This window comes from Mercenaria mercenaria, chromosome 5 (genome assembly GCF_021730395.1).
Source record: "Mercenaria mercenaria strain notata chromosome 5, MADL_Memer_1, whole genome shotgun sequence".
NCBI lineage: Eukaryota > Metazoa > Mollusca > Bivalvia > Venerida > Veneridae > Mercenaria > Mercenaria mercenaria.
The window spans coordinates 12,958,973-12,981,859 of NC_069365.1; the positions used below are offsets into that span (position 1 = coordinate 12,958,973).

Consider the following 22,887-nt stretch of genomic DNA (forward strand, 5'->3'; position numbering starts at 1 on the left):
GTACAACACAAATGTCACTTAGTGACAACCTCTGTATGGCACAAGTGTCACTCAACAACAACTGCTATACAATGCAAGTGTAACTTAGTGACAACCTCTATACAACACAAGGGTAACTTAGTGACAACCTCTATACAACACAAGGGTAACTTAGTGACAACCTCTATACAACACAAGGGTAACTTAGTGACAACCTCTGTACAACACAAATGTAACTCAGTGACAACCTCTGCACAACATAAGTGTAACACAGTGTCAACCTCTGTTCAAAACAAGTGAAACTTAGCGACAACCTCTATACAAGCAAGTGTAACTTGACGGCAATTTTTATACAATGTAAGAGTCACTGACAGAAACAACATCTATTAAATATGGGTGTCTATATGTTACAACCTCTAAACAACACAAGAGTTAACTTCTACATCATGCAAGTGTCAAACAGCAACAACTTTGTTACAACACAAGTGTCACTTAACAACAACCTCTTTAAAACACAGGTGTCACTCAGCAACAGCCTATGTACATTACAGGTGTCACTAAGCAATAACCTTTGTCCAATACAGGTGTCACACAACAACCTACATACAACAAAGGTGTCACTCAGAAACTATCTCTATGTAATGTGTCACTACACACTTAGCAACAAGATCCATGCAAATCAGGGCAACTTGTATAGTGTAGAGAGTACATTGTGTCCCCAATTGTGTCTTTTTGAGTGGCAGCTACCAGATAATTTTCGGCTACAAGATCTTGTAGGGTTTAGAACTCTTCCTATTTTTCTTGCAAGTTTGTGCTGTCAAATGCTCTGATAAAGAGATTTTGATGAGGAGCACCTGCCCACTATGGTATTTTGTTTATATTTTTTCATTAAATGTATTGAGATGTAATACAACCAACAATTTATGCTGGGCTTATTTAAGAAATAAACATGACAGTGTGGACAACAGAAAAAATGATGTTTTAATTGATTGATAGGCTCAAAGGCCAACTTTATATAATTCAATAATAAATATCATATAGTACTCCAGTGGAATAGTAACATCAGCAAGTTCAGTGTTTTCACATTATCACAAGGTCACATATTAGAAAATCTTTTTCATAACACAGCTGTACTAACCCTATTCAAAACTTTTGCAAAATATGACTGATTTATAATATTTCTGAAATAATATCTTTAAAGTAGCTTTGTTCTTCAACTGTATATGTATCACTATAACTAGAGTTTTTCTCAATCAATGTTTTCACTAATGGTTCACTTTTTAAATGTCCAAAATTAAATTTGATATTTATAAAAACTTTGTATCAGTTCGGCCATCTCTTTTACTTACCTGTCATGATTTCCCTCCATTTAAAATTAATGGGTCTTCCAAGTTCAAGAAATATTGCAAAGCACTAATTACTTGTACAAGAGATAAATTATTTAGTGATTAATGGGCCCTACAATATATTCTTGTAGTATGTATACGGGCTTAGCTCATAACAGATTTACATACAGGAAGATAACATAAGCTATTATCTTCATAAACTTGTGATTAGTGAAGCAGACACCTAAAAATGAACATTTGTACACGTATAAATGAACATTTGTGTCCTCAGTAAATGCCAATGTGAAGTCACCTGCAATATTCTCATACATGAATTTATGGCAAACCTGCTTGAACATCGTAAGTTTTTAAAAAAGAAAAAAACAATATAATTGTAAAAGTTTCAAACAGATGCTTACTTGCATACTGAAGCAGACTGAAGACAAAGTCCTGCTCTGCCTGACTATTGGGTGAGGCGAGATCCCCACCCTCAGACTTGCAGCTAGCTCGTGCATCGTACCATGACTGCTTGTCCAAGATCAGTATATAACAGCGATTATTGTAAGACTTCCAATTGGTTGGACAGATCTTGAATTCTGGTGCTATAATGTGAACAGACAGCTTCCAAGTAACATTACAAACACCAAACACTCTGATAAGCCATTTAAGTAAATTACTTTTTATTATTTGTTTAGATATTTCCAGTCGATTAATGGTTCTACTAACAAGCAAATTCAGTTAATTTATATTCTCAGCAGAATAGGTTATTTTAAGAGGTATTCAATTTCCAGATCTATCTATTAATTTTAAAACAATAAATGGGTGATAACTTTGCAGTAACAGAAATTATCCTGATGAAAGATGTACTGCACAATAGCCCTATAGTGATCTAAATTTGTAATAAATTTGATGAAGATCCATCAATGAATTACTCTATCTTTGAAAATGCAGAAGCAAAGTAAATATTATGACCTAACTTTTCCAGTAATTTGTTAACTTTCAACAGGTTGTTCATACAGGGAAATTGAAGTTTCTAAAGGGAAACTTACACATTCCTGTTGTATAGATGATGTTAGAAGTTGGTCCTCCACATTGAAAGTTTGTCTTTGGAAAACACGAGAGTTTACAGTCCGTTGCTGGACCATACTTGCCATATGAGTTACCACAGAAACATTTAAACTGGTCCTGAAGTAAATAATAATCTTTTATTGTAGTTTTATTCTTTTGCTTGATACAAGATCCCAAATATTTTCTCTCTTTTTATCAGCCAAAGCAATATTTTGCACACCACTTGGCTGAAAAGATGCTTAGTTGTGTTTGTACAAGTAAATTTATTTCTCATTTAGTTACCAAGTTTTTCATGATTACAAATCATACATAAAAGCAAGAAAAACACTTCAATATTTACTGAGAAAATTCACATTTAAATTCAGTGACCTATCATTTAGTATCATTTGGTTAGTTCACTGATTCTTATTAACTGGTGTTATATGGTACAGACGTTAATGCCTTGTGGGCAAAGTTAAACAAAACTGTTGCATAACATTTATAAATAATACACAGACTAAACAAAATTTAGCTGACTACAAACCAGTTTCTGATCACCTAAATATACAAATTTTAATGTAGCATTACCTGTAACCCTGCATAGTAGTAACCTTTTCTGAAACAATGGTCCACACACATTGGGGGCCACATTCCCACCCTGGGGTCAGTGTAAGGCTCAAAGGGAAGGTCTCGGTCATGATCATCATCAGCAAAACAACCAATTCTAACACCTGAGGCAGCACCTATATACAGAAAGTCAACAAAATTGTGATCATCTAAATAATAAGGCACTGTTAAAATTCTCAAAACTTTATCACTGAATATTTTACATGGATTTGAATTAGGGTATTAGATCACTAATAGAGAACCTCCTTTTTGAAGAGTATTCAATTCCTACGATAAACCTACTTTTACTGCAATTCTTAGGGGGGCGTAGGTTCAAGCCCTACTGGGACCAAATTTTTTTCCCCTTATTTTCCTTTTTTTCTAGTATGTTTTTACTTCTTTCAAGACTTATTACTGATTTCTTGTACAACAAGAGCTGTCGGAGGACAGCAACGCTCGACTATTCAACAGCCTTGTCAATTGAATGAATACAAAAGTTGAAAAAGGGGCATAATTTTGTAAAATGCAAAGTAGAGGTATTGAACCTCTGTACTGCATGTCATATCATGACAGTGAACAAGTGTGTGAAGTTTCAATCCTTTCCAATTTGTGGATACTGAGATACCAGCTTACATACAAAAACTTAACAAAAAACTGCTAAGTCAAAGGGGCATAATTTTGTAAAAATGCCAAGTAGAGTTATGGGACCTTCACAGTGCATGTTAGATCATGACAGTGAACGAGTGTGTGAAGTTTCAATCCATTCCAATTAGTGGATACTGAGATATCAGCTTACATACAAAAATTTAACCAAAAACTGCTAAGTCGAAAAAGGGGCATAATTTTGAAAATAAAGAGAGTAGAGTTATGGGACTTGCTTAGTGCATGTCAGATCATGATAGTGAACAAGTATGTGAAGTTTCAATCCATTCCCATTAGTAAGTACTGAGACACCAGCTTACATACAAAAGCTTAACCAAAAATTTCTAAGTAGAAAAAGGGGCATAATTTTGTAAAAAAGCAAAATAGAGTTATGGAACCTGTGCAATGTAGATCAGTTCATCACAGTGAATAAGTGTGTGAAGTTTCAATCCATTCCCACAAGTGGTTACTGAGTTACCAGCTTACATACAAAACCTTAACCAAAAATTTCTTAGTCGAAAAAGGGGCATAATTTTGTAAAAAAGCAAAATAGAGTTATGGAACCTGTGCAATGTAAGTCAGTTTGTCACAGTGAATAAGTGTGTGAAGTTTCAATCAATTCCCACAAGTGGTTACTGAGATACCAGCTTACATACAAAACCTTAACCAAAATCGGGACGCGGACGCAGACGCCGACGCCGACGCATGGGCGAGTGCAATAGCTCACTATTCTATGAATAGTCGAGCTAAACCAAAAATTTCTAAGTAGAAAAAGGGGCATAATTTTGTAAAAAAGCAAAATAGAGTTATGGAACCTGTGCAATGTAGATCAGTTCATCACAGTGAATAAGTGTGTGAAGTTTCAATCCATTCCCACAAGTGGTTACTGAGTTACCAGCTTACATACAAAACCTTAACCAAAAATTTCTTAGTCGAAAAAGGGGCATAATTTTGTAAAAAAGCAAAATAGAGTTATGGAACCTGTGCAATGTAAGTCAGTTTGTCACAGTGAATAAGTGTGTGAAGTTTCAATCAATTCCCACAAGTGGTTACTGAGATACCAGCTTACATACAAAACCTTAACCAAAATCGGGACGCGGACGCGGACGCCGACGCCGACGCATGGGCGAGTGCAATAGCTCACTATTCTATAAATAGTCGAGCTAAAAATGGAAAAAGATGAATCTTATAAGCGATTTCTTAGTGTTCAAAGTGAATTTACTACATAAACAGAAGGGGTAGAGTTACACATCTTTCAAAATATGGAGTTACCCACTGTGAAAGTTCTCTATTTTGCTTTCACTCTTAGATTATATATTGTGGAAGAAATTTAGGTAGGTTTTACTTCTGCCCTAAGGTTATTTTTAAATGGAGTAAGCAAAATACAAAACAGAAACACAGCATTCGACCTTATTTTTTCAATGTTGAAGTATGAATTCTGTCTCATTAAATCCGTTTACTTGAGGCACCATAGAAAACATGATATTGACATTTTTATTTTGTGTTTTATAATCGTTTACCAATAGTCTGATTTTCTTTCATTAAAATTAATGGTAAATTGAGTTCTCTGCAAACGTTTTGGATAGTGGCTATCACTTTGAAATTTGTCTCTACTTGAGCTTGTGGAAATACCATAAGTTATACAAAATTTATAAAAAACGGCACGGTAAAAGTTGTTTAAAAATTGCAAAATAGTGCAAAACACAGTTACCTTTCAGAATATACCAAGCAAAGGCCATTTTTTAAACATTACTATTAGTGATCTAATACCTTAAATATTTTTGACTTGCGCATTTTACTAGGCATAAGTGTTCCTTCTAAACTGCTATGAAAATTGTCAGGAGATAGTATAGACTTTATTTCATATCACAATGCCAATGAGCAAGAAAGAAGTTTTTCAAGGTCCTTACATATGGAAGTAAGTCTTTTTGTGTATCAAGGCTAAATGTTACATGACTGGGCCACAGACACTTGGGGTTCAGACCTCTCCACACCCCATTCTCCTCCGCCCCTGGTTAAGTTTAGCCAATGTATTTTAGCATTTTACCATGTATTGAGCATAGGTGATGATCATAAAATGCATTTTGTACATTTCAGCGTGTTTTTAAACAAGAGCTGTCCGTAAGACAGCCAAGCTCGACTATTCGAAATATTGTCCCAGAAGCAGGAAAATATTACCCAAAAAGGTTAAATATCAAAAGTTCTAAGTTCAAAAGGGGGAATTATTTGACCAAAATGCATATCAGTTATGGGACTTGCTGCTATCATATAGTTTTATAACCCCGAAGGCACATGTGAAGTTTCAATTCAATATCTGTATTAGTTTTGGAGATAGAAACTTGCATGTAAAACTTTAACCAGAATTTTCAAAGTCCAAAAGGGGGCATAATTTGCCCAAAATACATGCCAGAGTTATGGGACTTGATCCAGTGAGGTTAGTAATTGATCTAGAAAAAGAAAAAATAAGTTTCAAATCTATATGCCTTTTAGTAATAGCTGTATGTACTTGTACGCTAAACTTTAACCAGAATTTGCTAAGTCCAAAAGGGGACATAATTTGGCCAAAATGAAGGTCAGAGTTATGGGACTTGCTGCTATCAACTAGTTTTATAACCCCGAAGACACATGTGAAGTTTCAAATCAGTATCTGCATTAGTTTTGGAGATAATAACTTGCATGTAAAACTTTAACCAAAATTTTCCAAGTCTAAAAGGGGGCATAATTTAAAAAAACATGTCAGAGTTATGGGACTTGACCCAGAGAGGTTGGTAATTGACCTAGAAAAAGAAAAAATAAGTTTCAAAGCTATATGCCTTTAATTGATGGCTGTATGCACTTGCATGCAAAAACTTAACCAAGGTGTGACGCCAACGCCGACGCCGACGCCAGGGTGAGTAGAATAGCTAGACTATTCTTCGAATAGTCGAGCTAAAAATGTATTTTAACCATCAATGCTCTCAATATTACAAGATATGAAACATCGCACGAACAATGGGAACGCTTGCGCTGGACCCTCGCTTTGTGTAGCGCATGTCATACACCGGGTACCAAAATTGATACTCTAACGGCTATGTTAAACCAGATCATCACTTCTTTATGTAAACAAACCTTGTGTAACACGTGCTGAAGCAATAATCCGGTATAATGTAGTCAAAACGGTATCAATTTTGGTACCCGGCAACGATATGCGCAGTTCAAAGCTGGGATCAATTCTCAAGGAAGTGTTCCATAGAAAGTAGATTGATTAATTTATATTATTGATTTCTCGTTGGAATACAATTGACAGTTGGCGGGACCGGTGTCATTTGACAGAATGGTAACAGATCTGACGATTGATACCAGTGATTTATTGGTAGGGGTTCATTTAAAAGTTTAACTGGCTACTTTGTGTTCGTGCAATGTTTCAAATCTTGTAATATTGAGAGCATTGATGGTAAAATACTTTTTTTAAAAAACACGCTGAAATGTAATAAAATGCATTTTATGATCATCACCTATGCTCAGTACATGGTAAAATGCTTAAAAATATTGGCTAAACTTAACCAAGGGCGGAGGAGAATGGGGTATGTGGGGGTCCGAACCCCAAGTGTCTGTGGACTGGGCTGCAGTAAAATCAATACCATTTCATTAGCACAATGCAAGTAAGTCTGTACAAATACAGACAAGTACATAAGTGATGAAAAGCAAGCTAAACTTATGGATATATAATCTGGTAATATCTTACCTTTTTAAATGGAGCTTATAGAAATTAAAGTTCGAGGGCTGAGCACAAAACTGTTGTACCTTGTTCTTTATTTATATACAGTTATAATAGTTTCCCACTCAGCCCACAATATACATACCAGGGCAGCCATAAAGTTCCCATCTGAGAGCGATTCTGTTGTTCCAGGTCTGAGGATATATCAGTATATACCTGGCTATAAATGGTATCAACAGGTTATGTTTTCTCACTATCTTGTTTTCCCAGTTACCATCAAATACCTATGATAAATTAACAATCTATGTATACATATATCCATGTATATTTGGCTACAAACTGTACCATTAAGTCATTGTTTTACTACCATGTTTTCTAAAGTAATGCCAAGCTACTGTCAAGCGCTTACAATACACTGACAGATATGCATACATGTATTAATGTAGATATAAACATGTTTTCCAAGCTATTGTCAAGTAACTACAACACATTAATTTAGATATGCATGCAAATATCAATGTACCCCTTTACTATAAGTGTTATTTACAGAAGAGCATTAGTGCCAGTTATATGGTATTTAATTACTCGAAAGTTTGAGAAACTAACTATCATAGTATGTGTAGATGTAAGTTAGGTCCTGGCCAATATTTAGGTACCTTGTGTAGCCCTCAGGTAGCCATAGAGGGTCACAGAAGATGACCTATCATTCGCTTTCAGAATTGTCACCATATAACCATGTTTGATCCAATAAGGCAAATAAATATATAGTCTCTTCATGTACAAGGTATGTTCAGAAATGTCGTGGACAAGGCCAGAAATAAACATATTTTTTGAGAGACATATCTGTATTTTACATCATCATAAGCAGATTTAAAATTTCAGTACATGTTTAAACAAGAGCACCGCCTTGCGGGTGCTGACGCTCATCTGATTTTTTTTGTGTAATAGAAATATTGTCCTACCCATGATTTTCTAAGTATAAAATGGGCCATCATTCTTGCAAAAAGCAGGATAGAGTTATGTTTCTTGATGTACAGTGTCCACTTATGATGGTGAAAAACTGTTGCAAGTTTTAAAGCAATAGCTTTGATAGTTTATGAGAAAAGTCAACTTAAACATAATACTCAACCAAGAAAATGATTTTCTAAGTCCAAAAGGGGCAATAATTATTGCAAAAAGCAGGATGGAGTTATGTTGCTTGCTATACAGGGTCAGCTTATGATGGTGAACAAGTGTTGCAAGTTTCAAAGCAATAGCTTTGATAGTTTAAGAGAAAAAGTTGACCTAAACATAAAACTTAACCAAGAAATCTGATATTTTCTAAGTCCAAAAGGGGCCATAAATCTTGCAAAAAGCAGGATGGAGTTATGTTTCTTGCTGTACAGGGTCAGCTTATGATGGTGAACAAGTGTTGGAAATTTTAAAGCAATAGCTTTGATAGTTTAAGAGAAAAAGTTGACCTAAACATAAAACTTAACCAAGAAATCTGATATTTTCTAAGTCCAAAAGGGGCCATAAATCTTGCAAAAAGCAGGATGGAGTTATGTTTCTTGCTGTACAGGGTCAGCTTATGATGGTGAACAACTGTTGCAAGTTTTAAAGCAATAGCTTTGATAGTTTAGGATAAAAGCTGACCTAAACATAAAACTTAACCAAGAAAACTGATTTTCTAAGTCCAAAAGGGGCAATAATTCTTGCAAAAAGCAAGATGGAGTTATGTTTCTTGATGTACAGGGTCTGCTTATGATGGTGAACAAGTATTCAAAGTTTCAAAGCAATAGCTTTGATAGTTTAGGAGAAAAGTTGACCTAAACATAAAACTTAACCAAGAAATCTGATATTTTCTAAGTACAAAAGGGGCCATAAATCTTGCAAAAAGCAAGATGGAGTTATGTTTCTTGCTATACAGGGTCAGCTTATGAGGGTGAACAAGTATTCCAAGTTTCAAAACAATAGCTTTGATAGTTTAGGAGAAAAGCTGACCTAAACATAAAACTTAACCAGGCAACGCCAACGCCGACGCCGACGCCGACAACCGCTCAAGTGATGACAATAACTCATCATTTTTTTTCAAAAAATCAGATGAGCTAAAAATGACAAAATTACATGAAACAGTTTTTGAAGTACATAGTACACAATTCATGTACCATCACATGCATGCGGCACTTTGATGCCGTCACTTTCATGACATGCAGGAGCATCCCATCTGAGTCCATGAAGAACAGGAACATGAACTTCCCCGATGATCTGCAGGTTTTCGCCTTCTTTGGTGGTGGTGACTGAGGGTGTTTCCAAACCATAGACTGTTGTTTTGATTTGGGCTCGTACAGATAAAGCCTAGTCTCGTCCATAGTTATGACACGATGAAGAAAATCATTACCCTCCCTTTCATAACTGTCGATGAATGCTTTCGACAATCTAACACGTGTTTCCTTTTCGTTGTCTCAGAGGAGTCGTGGCACCCAGCGCGCACACACTTTGCCCATGCGAAGCTCCTCTGTTAGGATATTATGAACATCAGTTACACTAATGCCGGTAATGTCACTGATTTCCCGCACTGATCTCCTCCTGTCCTCTGAAATGATTTCGTGCACCTGTTTAACTTCACTCTCGCTTCGGCGAGGCCTCCCTGTCCTCTGTTTGTCACTTATATCATCAAGTCCTTCTGAGAATCTTTTATGCCATTTAAACACTAAACTTCTTGAAACATGAAATTTCCTTTCTGCATTAATTTGTGTGTATCCATCGATATCACGTTTCCACTTACGCAAAACTTTATCACGCAGCGCTGCTCATTGTGTAATGTTGCTGCCATAGCTGAATATTGTTTGCGATTTGTTTGATGCTAATAGAACATGCTTCAATGCAGATGACGTTCAAAATAACTGCTGAAAACGTTAAATGACGTCACATTTGATATGATTCATTTTTTCGCGCATTTTGCCGCTTATGCAGACTACAATAGAAAAGTTATACATATGCGTTTTTCTGAAAATGCGAAGTGCTGCATGCAGGCGAGGTAGTGTTGCTATAGCAACGTTTTAGTGTACTAGCAGTGATGCAATGAGTGCCAAAAGTTGAATATTGATTGTAGACTGACCAAATCAACACTTTTGCGTCTTTTTGTAAGGGTAAAGTTACATGTTTTGTAATGTGCGTCTTGTCCATAGACTTTCTGAACACACCTCATAGTTACATATTCCAGTCCCCACATGCTGGGTACAATATCTGAATGATTGTGTAGGAAGACGTATATTTATTACTTAAAGAGTCAATAAAAGTAACCAATAAAAAAACAACAGAATTTTGAGTTAGATTACAAAATATTGTATAAAATGATATGCAGATGGTCACATGATGTTAATGCAGTAGACATTCAGAAATACCTACTTTCACTTTCATTCACCAAGCATTTCAGATGCAGAAGTTCTATTTGCAAATTACAAGCCTCTCTATTGATCACTGTTAAACACCCTTTTAAAAGCTACTTCAAACATATTACAAGTTTTTAAAATCAAAGAATTCAGCATACCTTTGGACTGCTTCCTAATTCATAGTAATACACCCATTTAACATTATCACTGGAATAACTAAGTCTGTATGTTTTCACCCAGTCCCCAGAGTCAAATGCACCCTGGGTGGCTACTCCTGTAATCTGTATCGCAAACCCCAAATCTGCCTGAAAACACAACATTTCCTCAAGATTGACATTTTGGTATTTTTTATAATGTTGAGCACACAGAATGAAAACAGTTGTCAAACACTTCATCTTATTGACCTAGACGACTCGCAGTTTACAAGCTCTTCTTGTATTATTAAGACTAAACATCTGCTGAAGCAGACTAAGCCTGGTCATCATTTACATGATATAATTTTAGAAAGTTATACAAAAAATCAAAACATCTGTATCGTTAAGACGCTGAAACAGTATGTACAACCTACAAAATCTCTTCGGCAAGATTTGTTTGGATGTTTTGGGTTTTAAGCCGTTTTTCAACAATCAAAGCAAAAGTGTGACACATAAAGGCTTTGTACCTATATGAGAACTCAAGACAATAAAAATGATGAAGGGAACTTCGTAAGAACTGTAAAGTACCTTCAGATATTGCTGTTTATCACTGTATTTGGGTATCCATGCTCCGCCATAAGCTCCATTGGCCGGGAGATTTAGACGAGATCTACTGACGGTGTGTCGGTTATCAAGTACTGATGATGCACTTAACTGTTTATCAGCAATATGATGTTTTCCACTCATTAATGCTACCCCATTACAACCTGAACAAAACAAGGTAGAATGGCTAGTGTTAATGCAATGATTATATGCATTTGAAAAAATGGATTCATTCAAGAAACAAAATTAAAAATTGAACTGATTCTTAACAATTCTTCATTTTTCAAAGTTTCAATATTTAATCCTTACCCTGCTAAATTTCTATAATGAACTTGTCCATCTTTCAATTTGGACAGTACCATTAACTCTAAAAAGAGGTGCTTACCAAAAAGGTACTGACTGAATTGCGAACAGTGCAGATCATGATCAGACTTCATGGATGTGCAGGCTGATCATGATCTAACTGGTCATAAGGGCAGAATCAATCTTGTCCAGCATGATAAGGGTTAATGAAATTATACTGGAGCATGATCTTTCCTTTAACAATTTATAATCAAACCCCAATTTGATTCAGTTCTGGAGTATTCTTAGACACTAAAACTTTTTCAATATTTGTTGATACATTCTTACAATAATAAACTTTCAAAATATATTAGCATAAAGGCAACATGTTCAATTCTTATTAAACTATGAAAAATCAATATTTTCATGAGCTTAAATTTTTCACAAGGATGTTACTATACTGGTCGGTTCAGTCAACTGGTAGACTCCTGATTAATTTAGCTAGGAAGTAAGACCTACCATTTTTACAAACTAAGACATTAAATACTCATGCAATATTGAGGTGTCCAGCTAATTGGCAGAATCCTGATTAATCTAGCTAGGAAGTGAAACTAAATTCTAGTGATATATTAGATGTGTTCCAGCTAGTCAGAAATCAAGTGAAAACATACCATTCTGACAAACTAGGACATCAAAAGCTAGTGCTATCCCTGTGTTCCAGCCAGTTGGTTGTATCCTGATGAATTTAGCTTGGAAATGAGACTTGAAGTAATATGTTACAGGCGAACTGTTATCTACATTCCCTGAGATTGTCTGCAAGTAACGCAAATCAATAAATATTTGAAAATAAAATTTCATTAACATATAATCAGTTCCTGTTTGCACATTCACTTATGAGTCAAGCTAAATGTTCAAGAGAGCTTCAAGACCACTTTCATCTATCCCCCTGTCAGGCAAATGTTCTTCAAGTTGATTTACCAAGTGCAATATACTTGTAAAGAATACTGTCATAAAAGATAGTAAGAAATCCAGGAACAATGCATCTTAGACAGTCTTTATGTAGGGTAAATCCGTAGAAAGTCAGACATGTAGAACCTCGGACAGTTAACAGAACTAGAGGACCATGATGGTCCTGAATCGCTCACCTATCCCCACATGACCCAGTGTTGAACTGAGTACGACGTCGTTATTTCTATTATTTGACATAGTGACCTAGCTTTTGAGCACATGTGACCTAGATATCATCAAGATAAAAAATTCTGACCAATTTTCATGAAGATCCATTGAAAAATATGACCTCTAGAGAGGTCACAAGGTTTTTCTATTATTTGACCTAATGACCTAGTTTTTGAAGGCACGTGACCCACTTCTGAATCTGATCTAGATATCATCAAGGTGAACATTCTCACCAATTTTCATGAAGATCTCATGAAAAATATGGCCTCTAGAGAGGTCACAAGGTTTTTCTATTTTTCGACCTACTGACCTAGTTTTTGATTGCACGTGACCCAGTTTCGAACTTGGCCTAGATATCATCAAGAGGAACATTCTGATCAATTTTCATGAAGATCCATTGAGAAACATGGCCTCTAGAGACGTCACAAGGTTTTTCTATTTTTCGACCTACTGACCTAGTTTTTGACCGAAAGTAACCCAGTTTCAAATCTAACCTAGATATCATCAAGGTGAACATTCTCACTAATTTTCATGAAGATCCATTGAGAAATATGGCCTCTAGAGAGGTCACAAGGTTTTTCTATTTTTAGACCTACTGACCTAGTTTTTGACCGCACGTGACCCAGTTTCGAACTTGACCTAGAGATCATCAAGGTAAACATTCTGACCAATTTTCATGAAGATCCATTGAGAAATATGGCCTCTTAAGAGATCACAAGGTTTTTCTATTTTTAGACCTACTGACCTAGTTTTTGATCCCACATGACCCAGTTTCGAACTTGACCTAGATATCATCAAGGTGAACATTCTGACCAATTTTCATGAAGATCCATTGAGAAATATGGCCTCTAGAGAGGCACAAGGTTTTTCTATTTTTAGACCTACTGACCTAGTTTTTGACCGCACGTGACCCAGTTTCGAACTTGACCTAGATATCATCAAGAGGAACATTCTGACTAATTTTCATGAAGATCCATTGAGAAATATGGCTTCTAGAGAGGTCACAAGGTTTTTCTATTTTTAAACCTACTGACCTAGTTTTTGACCCCACGTGACCCAGTTTCGAACTTGACCTAGATATCATCAAGGTGAACATTCTCACCAATTTTCATGAAGATCTCATGAAAAATATGGCCTCTAGAGAGGTCACAAGGTTTTTCTATTTTTAGACCTACTGACCTAGTTTTTGACCGCACGTGACCCAGTTTCGAACTTGACCTAGATATCATCAAGATGAACATTCTGACCAACTTTCATAAAGATCCCATGAAAAATGTGACCTCTAGAGTGGTCACAAGCAAAAGTTTACGCACGAACGCACGCACGGACGGACGGATGACGGACGCCACGCGATCACAAAAGCTCACCTTTTCACTTTGTGACAGGTGAGCTAAAAACATGTTTATCTAACTTAATCCACCGTTACAAGTCCAAAAGGCTTATTTTTAGTGTCATATAGCCCCTTGCTTTATCTCATAACAGCTGCATCATCTTTACATTGGCACCGTTTACGTATACACATCAGTCAGTGACGTAACACGCACATCCTATACGAAATTTCGTGCTATATGACAAGGCGGGTCATTTGAATCCTTGGGTGCAATCAGTGATTTTCATTTTATTCATGCAAGAGCTTCCATATAAATGATCTTATCGATAATAAAAATATATTTTGTAAAAAGAAACGGGAAAATAAATGTAAAATTTGAGAAAAACTGAAGTGTCCGAAAGATAACTATCTTTTTTGCATTGTAGTTAAAAGTCGGACGAATAAAAATGCAGCTTTCCAAATAGCAAGATGAATCACATCAACATCCGATTTCCAATTGATAGAACTTGAAACCCTTTCTGACATTGACGATAGTTATAAGTCAGGTGTTTCTGACCCCAAATATGGAAAGACAGTCTAAATCAGGGCATTCGGTTGACCCGAGGGCCCGGGTTTTAACCCACGAAAATCAAGAAAAACTCGTATTTGACCCATCCCGTGCGCCGGCTTGGCTCGATGTGTCTCTTATTCGGGTGTTTAGTCCCTTAATCAAAATCCCAGTGAACATCAATATTGTTTGCCGACACAAGCGCAAGTATAGCAGTAGGCAGAGCGTTGTATGTTAATTAGCTACTGACAGATGTCAATCACACCACGCACCGAACGGCTTTTGTGGTTTGTATTAAGTACAATAATGCCCAGTCATTATCAAAGGTGTTTATTAATCAATGTGTAAAAGTTAACTGCCTTAGATTATCGTGTTTGTACCACTCATTAATTAGTGGAAATTATTTTAGAATTAAAATAATTTAATTTATTTTTTCTCAAATTGTTGCTCGTTAATTACCGTCTGCTAGTTTATTAAATAGTCGTCTGTTTTCGTAGATAAACGTGTCATCGATATTGTTACACTTGGCTGATCTGAACTGGTTCCTATTGATACTGGTACCCAGTCGATATAATATAAATACCAATAATCTCGTGCAGTTCTCTCACATTTTGCTAGCTACACCGTCGGTAACGTCAAAACTACCCGCCCGCCACACCCTGTATTAATAGGAAACTTTCGAAACATAGAGTTTTGCATCTCTAATTTCGGGCTAGTATTGTAGTTTTAACAATTTGCTAGAATACTTTGTCAGTATTTTATATACACTTTACTGATCTATTTATGTTGATCTTAAATCATCTGTGGAATGTTTTATGAAATTGGTTCAAAGTTGTAAAGGAAATTTGCATAAAGTCCATCTATTTAACAATAGCTAATGTTGATGTTCTAGTTCAAGTTAATTGTTATTGTCCACCCGGTCTTGACGACTGAGTTGTTAGGTACTGCCGTCTTTTTACTTACAATTGCAGGGTTAAACCGTGCCAAAGTAAATTGATGAGGGTGATATACCGGAGAGCAATAACACTGCAGGAGATAACACATCCAGCCATCAAAATGTATGACGAGGCTAGATGTCATCTTGTTACGTGACCAAGGACTTCCAAATGTGAGATGTTCATACTGTGTTATGAAGAAAAAACTGAGACATTTTGATGCAGTGTATATAAATTTTGTTATTTAAGAAAACGGTTTAGCATGGGCGTGACTATATTTGTATAAGACTCTCCAGTATAATTTCAAAGATTTTATACTTCTTTAAAAAGGCACAGGATAGTTGATTGATATTAATATACGTATTTCTAGTATTAAAATATATAAACTAAATGTACAAGAAGACAATAGTGAAGTAATAAAATTATTAGAATAAGTTTCACTTTTTAAGTTAAATGTGTCGTATTGACATGAAATTCAAGGACAGGAAAATAATTATAGGAAGTATTGACTGTCGTAAATATTATTTCATGTGAACTTAAAAACTTTGTGATCACAGTTGGATATCACTAAGAAAATTCTGCTATTATTTGTGGTAACAATTATTATGTAGGACACTGGCTTTTTAACTGTGACATTTGATACACCTTAATATTAGTTTTTCTTCATCTTGTCATAATACTATAAGTAAAAGGTGTTTATTTATAATACTGGCTTGATGGATATTGTCGCTCATAATATGTTGGCGGTAAAATTCTGTCGGCCGTGAGGTGAGCGGATACGGTGTCTGTATGTTTGCATTCAAGTTGCGTACTTTGGGGTATCATATGTTTACCAGTTTGTGTTAACTGGATAGTAAAAGGTTTTGCCCTAGTACTTGGCAATTCCTAGTGTTGCGTGTGTTGCGTATGTTGCGTTGCTCTCAGTGTGTGTCACTTTGCCTTGCCTTGCCTTGCCTTTCATTGACTCGTGTTGCGGTTTCGCTCATTCTCGGTGAAACCCGAAATGGGTGGAATGGTAGCTCGACGTTCAATTGAAATTGTTGTGTGTTTGCATTTGAGTGATACCTGTTATAAAGTGCAAAGTGTCTTGTGTTGCTTTGCCTTTGAGTGACACCTGTTACAAAGTACAAAGTGTATTGCGTTACTTTGCGTTGTTTGAGTGATACCTGTTACAAAGTACAAAGTGTCTTGCATTGCTTTGCCTTGTGGTCCGTTGTGTTATATGCCTCGCTTTACATTGGCTAGGGTTGTGCATTTGACCGCATCCCGGTGACACCCGGGCTGGGTTGGATTCACAATTCGAAGTTCGATGGATTGCGCAGTTGCGTTGTTTTTGCAAGCCTTGGGTTGGTGCGTCTGTTCTCCTCTCGGTCGACGGATTTTGCTGTGCTTTTAACGACTCTACACGGTGAGACCCTTGTTGAGTCATGAGCGGCCGATCAACTCCCAATATTGTCAATATACTTTTACTGAATTTAATTAAATTATTACAAAATGTATCATGCGTATGTTTAACTATCGTTGTAAGTATCAATGCATATTCTTGATGAATAAAGAGTGTTGTATGAGATAATTGGTTTTTATTTTGAGTAATAAAATAATGTTTAGCTCTAAGTTAGTTTATTAATTATTTTATTAGCGTTAATTATATGTCTTGCCGAGCATTGAATTCTCCATGCAAGTAAGCTTACGTAAAGTCGGTGGTTCTACCCAGGTGCCCGCTCGTGATGAAATAATGCACGACAGGGTCCCTTGGGGTCTGACTTATAATTGTGTCGGTACGACGTTAAACCAAACGAAATGAAATAAAATATCAATATAAATCTACAACATTAATCAAAATGATTTACAGACACCCAAATTCTCTTGATTATTTACTTTTTCTTCCAAAACGAAAGAAAATATCAAGGAACAAACGAGAGAAGTGTTTCATGCTTATTAATTTATTGTAAAATAACCTGTTAATAAAAAATCACCAGAGTATCAAGCTATTTCAAATTCAGCAGAAACAGTAAATTGGTTAAGCATGTGTACCCGTTTATGTTGTAATCTGATAATAAATAATCCACATGGCACGGTCTGTTTTAAGATTAACAAGCAAATTCGATGAATTGGAATCCCCCGCCGAAAGGGTCAGAGTTGAGGAACGGCAAAAAAATATATCCAGCAAAAAGTTAAGAATGTTACCAAGAAGCAAATAATTTCATTAGTCAAAATCAAATTAAAAGAAAATGAATGGTTTGTTTGGGTGGGGGGTGGGGTGAGGATACAACTGTTTTACAGTTTACATGTTGATTATAAATATTGATAGAAAACGAAAAATGAAAAAAAAGGGGGGGGGGGGGGGGGGGGGGGGGACCAAGGTAAGGTGGTGACCAGGTGTAGGTACACAACATCACATGTTTATAATAAATGTTCATGGAAAAGAATGAAAGAAGTTTAATGAAATTCTTCCAATTGGTTGGTTTGTTATGTACAGATCTGTGGATTTTTAAACAATTAAAGGGCAATAACTATATGGAAAATTGACCAATCAAAAAAAAACTTGAAGGGCATCGTCGCAGTATCTTGGTTCATGTCTATTTCAAGCTTGATGAAATTCAATGAAAAAAAATGGGGGGGGGGGGGGGGTGACCAAGGTAAGGTGGTGACCAGGTGTAGGTACACAACATCACATGTTTATAATAAATGTTCATGGAAAAGAATGAAAGAAGTTTAATGAAATTCTTCCAATTGGTTGGTTTGTTATGTACAGATCTGTGGATTTTTAAACAATTAAAGGGCAATAACTATATGGAAAATTGACCAATCGAAAAAAAACTTGAAGGGCATCGTCGCAGTATCTTGGTTCATGTCTATTTCAAGTTTGATGAAATTCTACCTGCTAGTTACTGAGAAATGGCTGCAGACGGACATTTTTCATTAAATCAAGGGCAATAACTCTGAGGGAAATTGACCTATCAAAAAAAAAAAAAACTTGACGGGCATCAGCGCAGTATCTTGGTTCATGTCTATTTCAAATTTGATGAAATTCTACCTGTTAGTTACTGAGAAATGGCTGCAGACGGACATTTTTTATTAAATCAAGGGCAATAACTCTGAGGGAAATTGACCAATAAAAAAAAAACTTGACGGGCATCATCGCAGTATGTTGGTTCATGTCTATTTCAAATTTGATGAAATTCTACCTGTTAGTTACTGAGAAATGGCTGCAGACGGACATTTTTTATTAAATCAAGGGCAATAACTCTGAGGGAAATTGACCAATAAAAAAAAAAACTTGACGGGCATCATCGCAGTATGTTGGTTCATGTTTATTTCAAGTTTCATGAAATTCTACCAAGTAGTTACTGAGAAATGGCTGCGGACGGACGGACGGAAGGACTGACTGACTGACGGACTGACGGATGGACAACGCCATTTCAATACCCCCCTCCCGATTTCATCGGCGGGGGATAATTAACGGACATGAGTTGAAAGAAATGACAACATGTGACAACTCTATATTCGTAATGGTCGCCACTACATAATGTGCGGAAAACTTAAATACTACATAGTCTTTATTATAAATGGTATTGCAAAACATATCTCAAGATCATTTTGTGCCAGTTCGATACTTCGTTATTTATTTGGTGTTACTCGGTTATTAGGTTCGAATGAAAATGTTAACAATCGGGAGAATTCTGGTATCTATGAACAATTTAGATTCAAGTTTTAGTTTAATATTGGTTAAATCTTATTTGATTGTTGATTTGCAACAAAATTTAAGATGTAAATAACACACAACATCTGAAAAAAGAAGGTCTTCACCTCTAGAAAACACCTAACAGGATTGTCAAGAGGTACTGATCCGTAGCTCTAGAATCAGAATCTAAAGGTAAGGATCCGTACCCCTAGACAATTAAATATACTCAAATTATTTCATTATAACCATGCGCTTACAGTTGTTCATTTTTAAAGAAATCGTGTTATGTCCGAGTTTTGACAACTAAAAAATACATGTCCGAGTTTCTACTAAAGCATGTCCGAATTTCAGTTACACTGTCCGAGTTATGCCGTTTCACCCGTAGGTACATTTTCTTCATATTTTTCGGAATGCTTCAGACATTACAGTGCAATTGGATACAAAATGGGAAACTAATGCTGTTATAAGTAAAGGGAAGTAATCCAAAGGAAGCTATCGCCATTTAGTAAAGTATAGCAATCTGTCAAGTTTGTTCATTCGAATTTTGTCTGAGTTTCTACGGATTTACCCTACCACTAATTACTGCAGAAATTTTAACAATATGATTAATCAAAATAGAACACTGAACCAACATTGAACAAATCTAATTACTCAGTTACCATTTCTTAGTTTACATGCTAAATGGAAATAAAGATCCATCTAAACTTGTAAACTTTACACAAACTATGTTTTGTTTGTTTTGTACATAAGTTTTTTTATAGTCGCCACCGGTAACCCATACTGGCGACTCCTCCGGAAGACTGATAGTAACGTTAGTGGGAGGATAGTGCAAGATACAGAAGACCCTCCAATCCCAGAAGCTTCCCTGGTTCTTTAGCGTGCCAGGTGTAAAGCACCTTAACACGGGACTCTTATCCCAATGATAGTAATTTTAGTTTGAGAAGCATGGGCTCAAACTCACGACCCCTGGTTTTGTAGTAAAACAGTGTTGCCACTAGACCACACTGTCTGCTGTAACTAACTATGTTCCCATGGCTAAAGTTATACAAGAGGGTCATGATGACCCTGGATCGCTCACCTGAGTAATATGAGCTACATGTTTCAAATGTCAAACTGATGATAAAATATTAAGAAAGTCAGTAGGTCACATTCATGGTCAATGAAATTCAGTTTTACGATTTGTGTGCAAAACTGTGTATGTCATCAAAATTTCAAGGCTGTATCTTAAAAAACAAGAGGACCATGATGGTCCTGAATCACTCACCTGTCCCCACATGACCCAGTTTTAAACTTAGTACGACATCGTTTTTTCTATTATTTGACATAGTGACCTAGTTTTTGAGTTCATGTGACCAAGTTTTGAACTTGACCTAGATATCATCAAGATAAAAATTCTGACCAATTTTCATGAAGATCCATTGAAAAATATGGCCTCTAGAGAAGTCACAAGGTTTTTTTATTATTTGACCTAATGACCTAGTTTTTGAAGGCACGTGACCCAGTTTTCAACTTGACCTAGATATCATCAAGATGAACATTCTCACCAATTTTCATGAAGATCTCATGAAAAATATGGCCTCTAGAGAGGTCACAAGGTTTTTCTATTTTTATACCTACTGACCTAGTTTTGGACCGCACGTGACCCAGTTTCAAATTTTATCTAGATATCATCAATGTGAAAATTCAGACCAATTTTCATGAAGATCCATTGAAAAATATGGCCTCTAGAGAGGTCACTAGGTTTTTCTATTATCTGACCTAATGACCTAGTTTTTGATGGCATGTGACCCATTGATGCTACATACCAAATATCAAAGCCCTAGGCCATGTGGTTTTGTACAAGAAGATTTTCAAAGTTTTCCCTATATAAATCTATATAAACCATGTGACCCCCGGGGCAGGGTCACATTTGACCCTAGGAGAATAATTTGAACAATCTTGATTGAGGACCACTAGATGAGGCTACATACCAAATATCAAAGCCCTAGGCCATGTGGTTTTGTACAAGAAGATTTTCAAAGTTTTCCCTATATAAGTTTATATAAACCATGTGACCCCCGGGGCGGGGCCATATTTGACCCTAGGGGGATAATTTGAACAATTTTGGTAGAGGACCACTAGATGATGCTACACACCAGATATCAAAGCCCTAGGCCCAGTTTTTCCTTTCGGTTGCCATGGCAACCAGAGTTCTGCATGGAATTCAATTCTTTGAAATATTTTGAAAGGGGGCCACCCAAGGATCATTCCTTTGAAGTTTGGTGTAATTCTACCCAGTGGTTTTCAAGAAGAAGATTTTTTTTAGAAATTGTTGACGCACGACGCACTACGCAGAAAGGACGACTGACGACGGACGATGGACATCAAGCGGTCTCAATAGCTCACCTTGTCACTTCGTGACAGGTGAGCTCAAAACAAAGCTTCAAGACCAATCACAGAATGCAACCTTGCGATTGGTTAAATTAAAAAGTGGGATAAAAAACAACCAATCCGTCATTACTTTTGCGACTAGAGCAGATAAGGTTTTGTCAGGTTAAAAACCTCTGGGCAAGGTTTTTAGATAAAATTCAACATACACAAATTTATTTTAATTAAGTGATCATTATTACCTTATATAGCTTTTTTCTAATGATAATATTGAAACAAGCACTGCAAATAATGTTCCCAAAGTTAAATGAATCCTCTAACAGATTAAAATGTTAACATCTACATGTCTCCACATCTACATATCATTCCTGATCAATCGTTGATGATATTATAACAAGCAGACTTGGTGTGTTCTCAGGGAAAAACTGTTAGAGACTTTAGTTCTGTGCAAAGTTACAATAGATAAAAGTTCTACAACACTGTTAATGAAAACTATACAGTTTTAAAGAATGGGTTATGCTTCTCAGCAAAAACGTTCAGACTGGGGCTAGACAGAATTATTTAAAGGTAAACTATTCCACAGAAGTACACTCCCCAGAAAGAACAAGGAGCTGCGTTCAATAAAGGCTTGATGCCCCCGGTGGCATCCTTGTCGATAGAAAGCAACGCAAGTCCAAAACGAGGTCAAGTTCAAGGTCAAGGTCAAACTGAGGTCAGGTGATGTCTGAAGATGAGGAATGGTCATAGGTTACATCTACATTAGTATCAAGTCATTCTAGTTAGGGGTATTGATGCTAGACGAAACGGTCCCATTTGGTTAACCTCGTACGGACGGACAAATGAACGGACAGACAGGACAATCACTATATGCCTCCCGCATCAGTAGATGCCGGGGGCATAAAAAATTTAAGTGGTACTGTGTGCTTGAGTAAGATGTTAAGTATATACAGCTCAGGTTTCTGGTGGACAAAAGGTAATATGGACAACATAACAAAGTGGTTCTACTTTAAACTAATTATTACCTTTCAATTAATACAGGTTTCCTCATACTGTGGCCCAAATTTATGTGCCAAACTGTGCAGCAGTATTCTGTATTTAAAGTTTCTACATTTTTTTTTATAAATTTAATGGTATTATTTGCTTTAGTAGTTATATTTT

General features: G+C 36.2%; 1 protein-coding gene across 1 annotated transcript in view; it reads right to left on the reverse strand.

Annotated features, from left to right (window-relative positions):
* LOC123556480 (uncharacterized) overlaps positions 1-22,887 on the reverse strand; it is a 122,844-nt gene that overhangs the window by 41,619 nt on the left and 58,338 nt on the right. The window contains exons 24-30 of the mRNA XM_053544436.1: positions 12,361-12,502; positions 11,393-11,571; positions 10,829-10,975; positions 7,442-7,580; positions 2,940-3,094; positions 2,354-2,489; positions 1,724-1,906 (exon numbers count right to left, since the gene is read on the reverse strand). Of these exons, the coding sequence (XP_053400411.1) occupies positions 1,724-1,906; positions 2,354-2,489; positions 2,940-3,094; positions 7,442-7,580; positions 10,829-10,975; positions 11,393-11,571; positions 12,361-12,502 (1,081 nt within the window). The remainder of the gene's footprint in view (positions 1-1,723; positions 1,907-2,353; positions 2,490-2,939; positions 3,095-7,441; positions 7,581-10,828; positions 10,976-11,392; positions 11,572-12,360; positions 12,503-22,887) is intronic.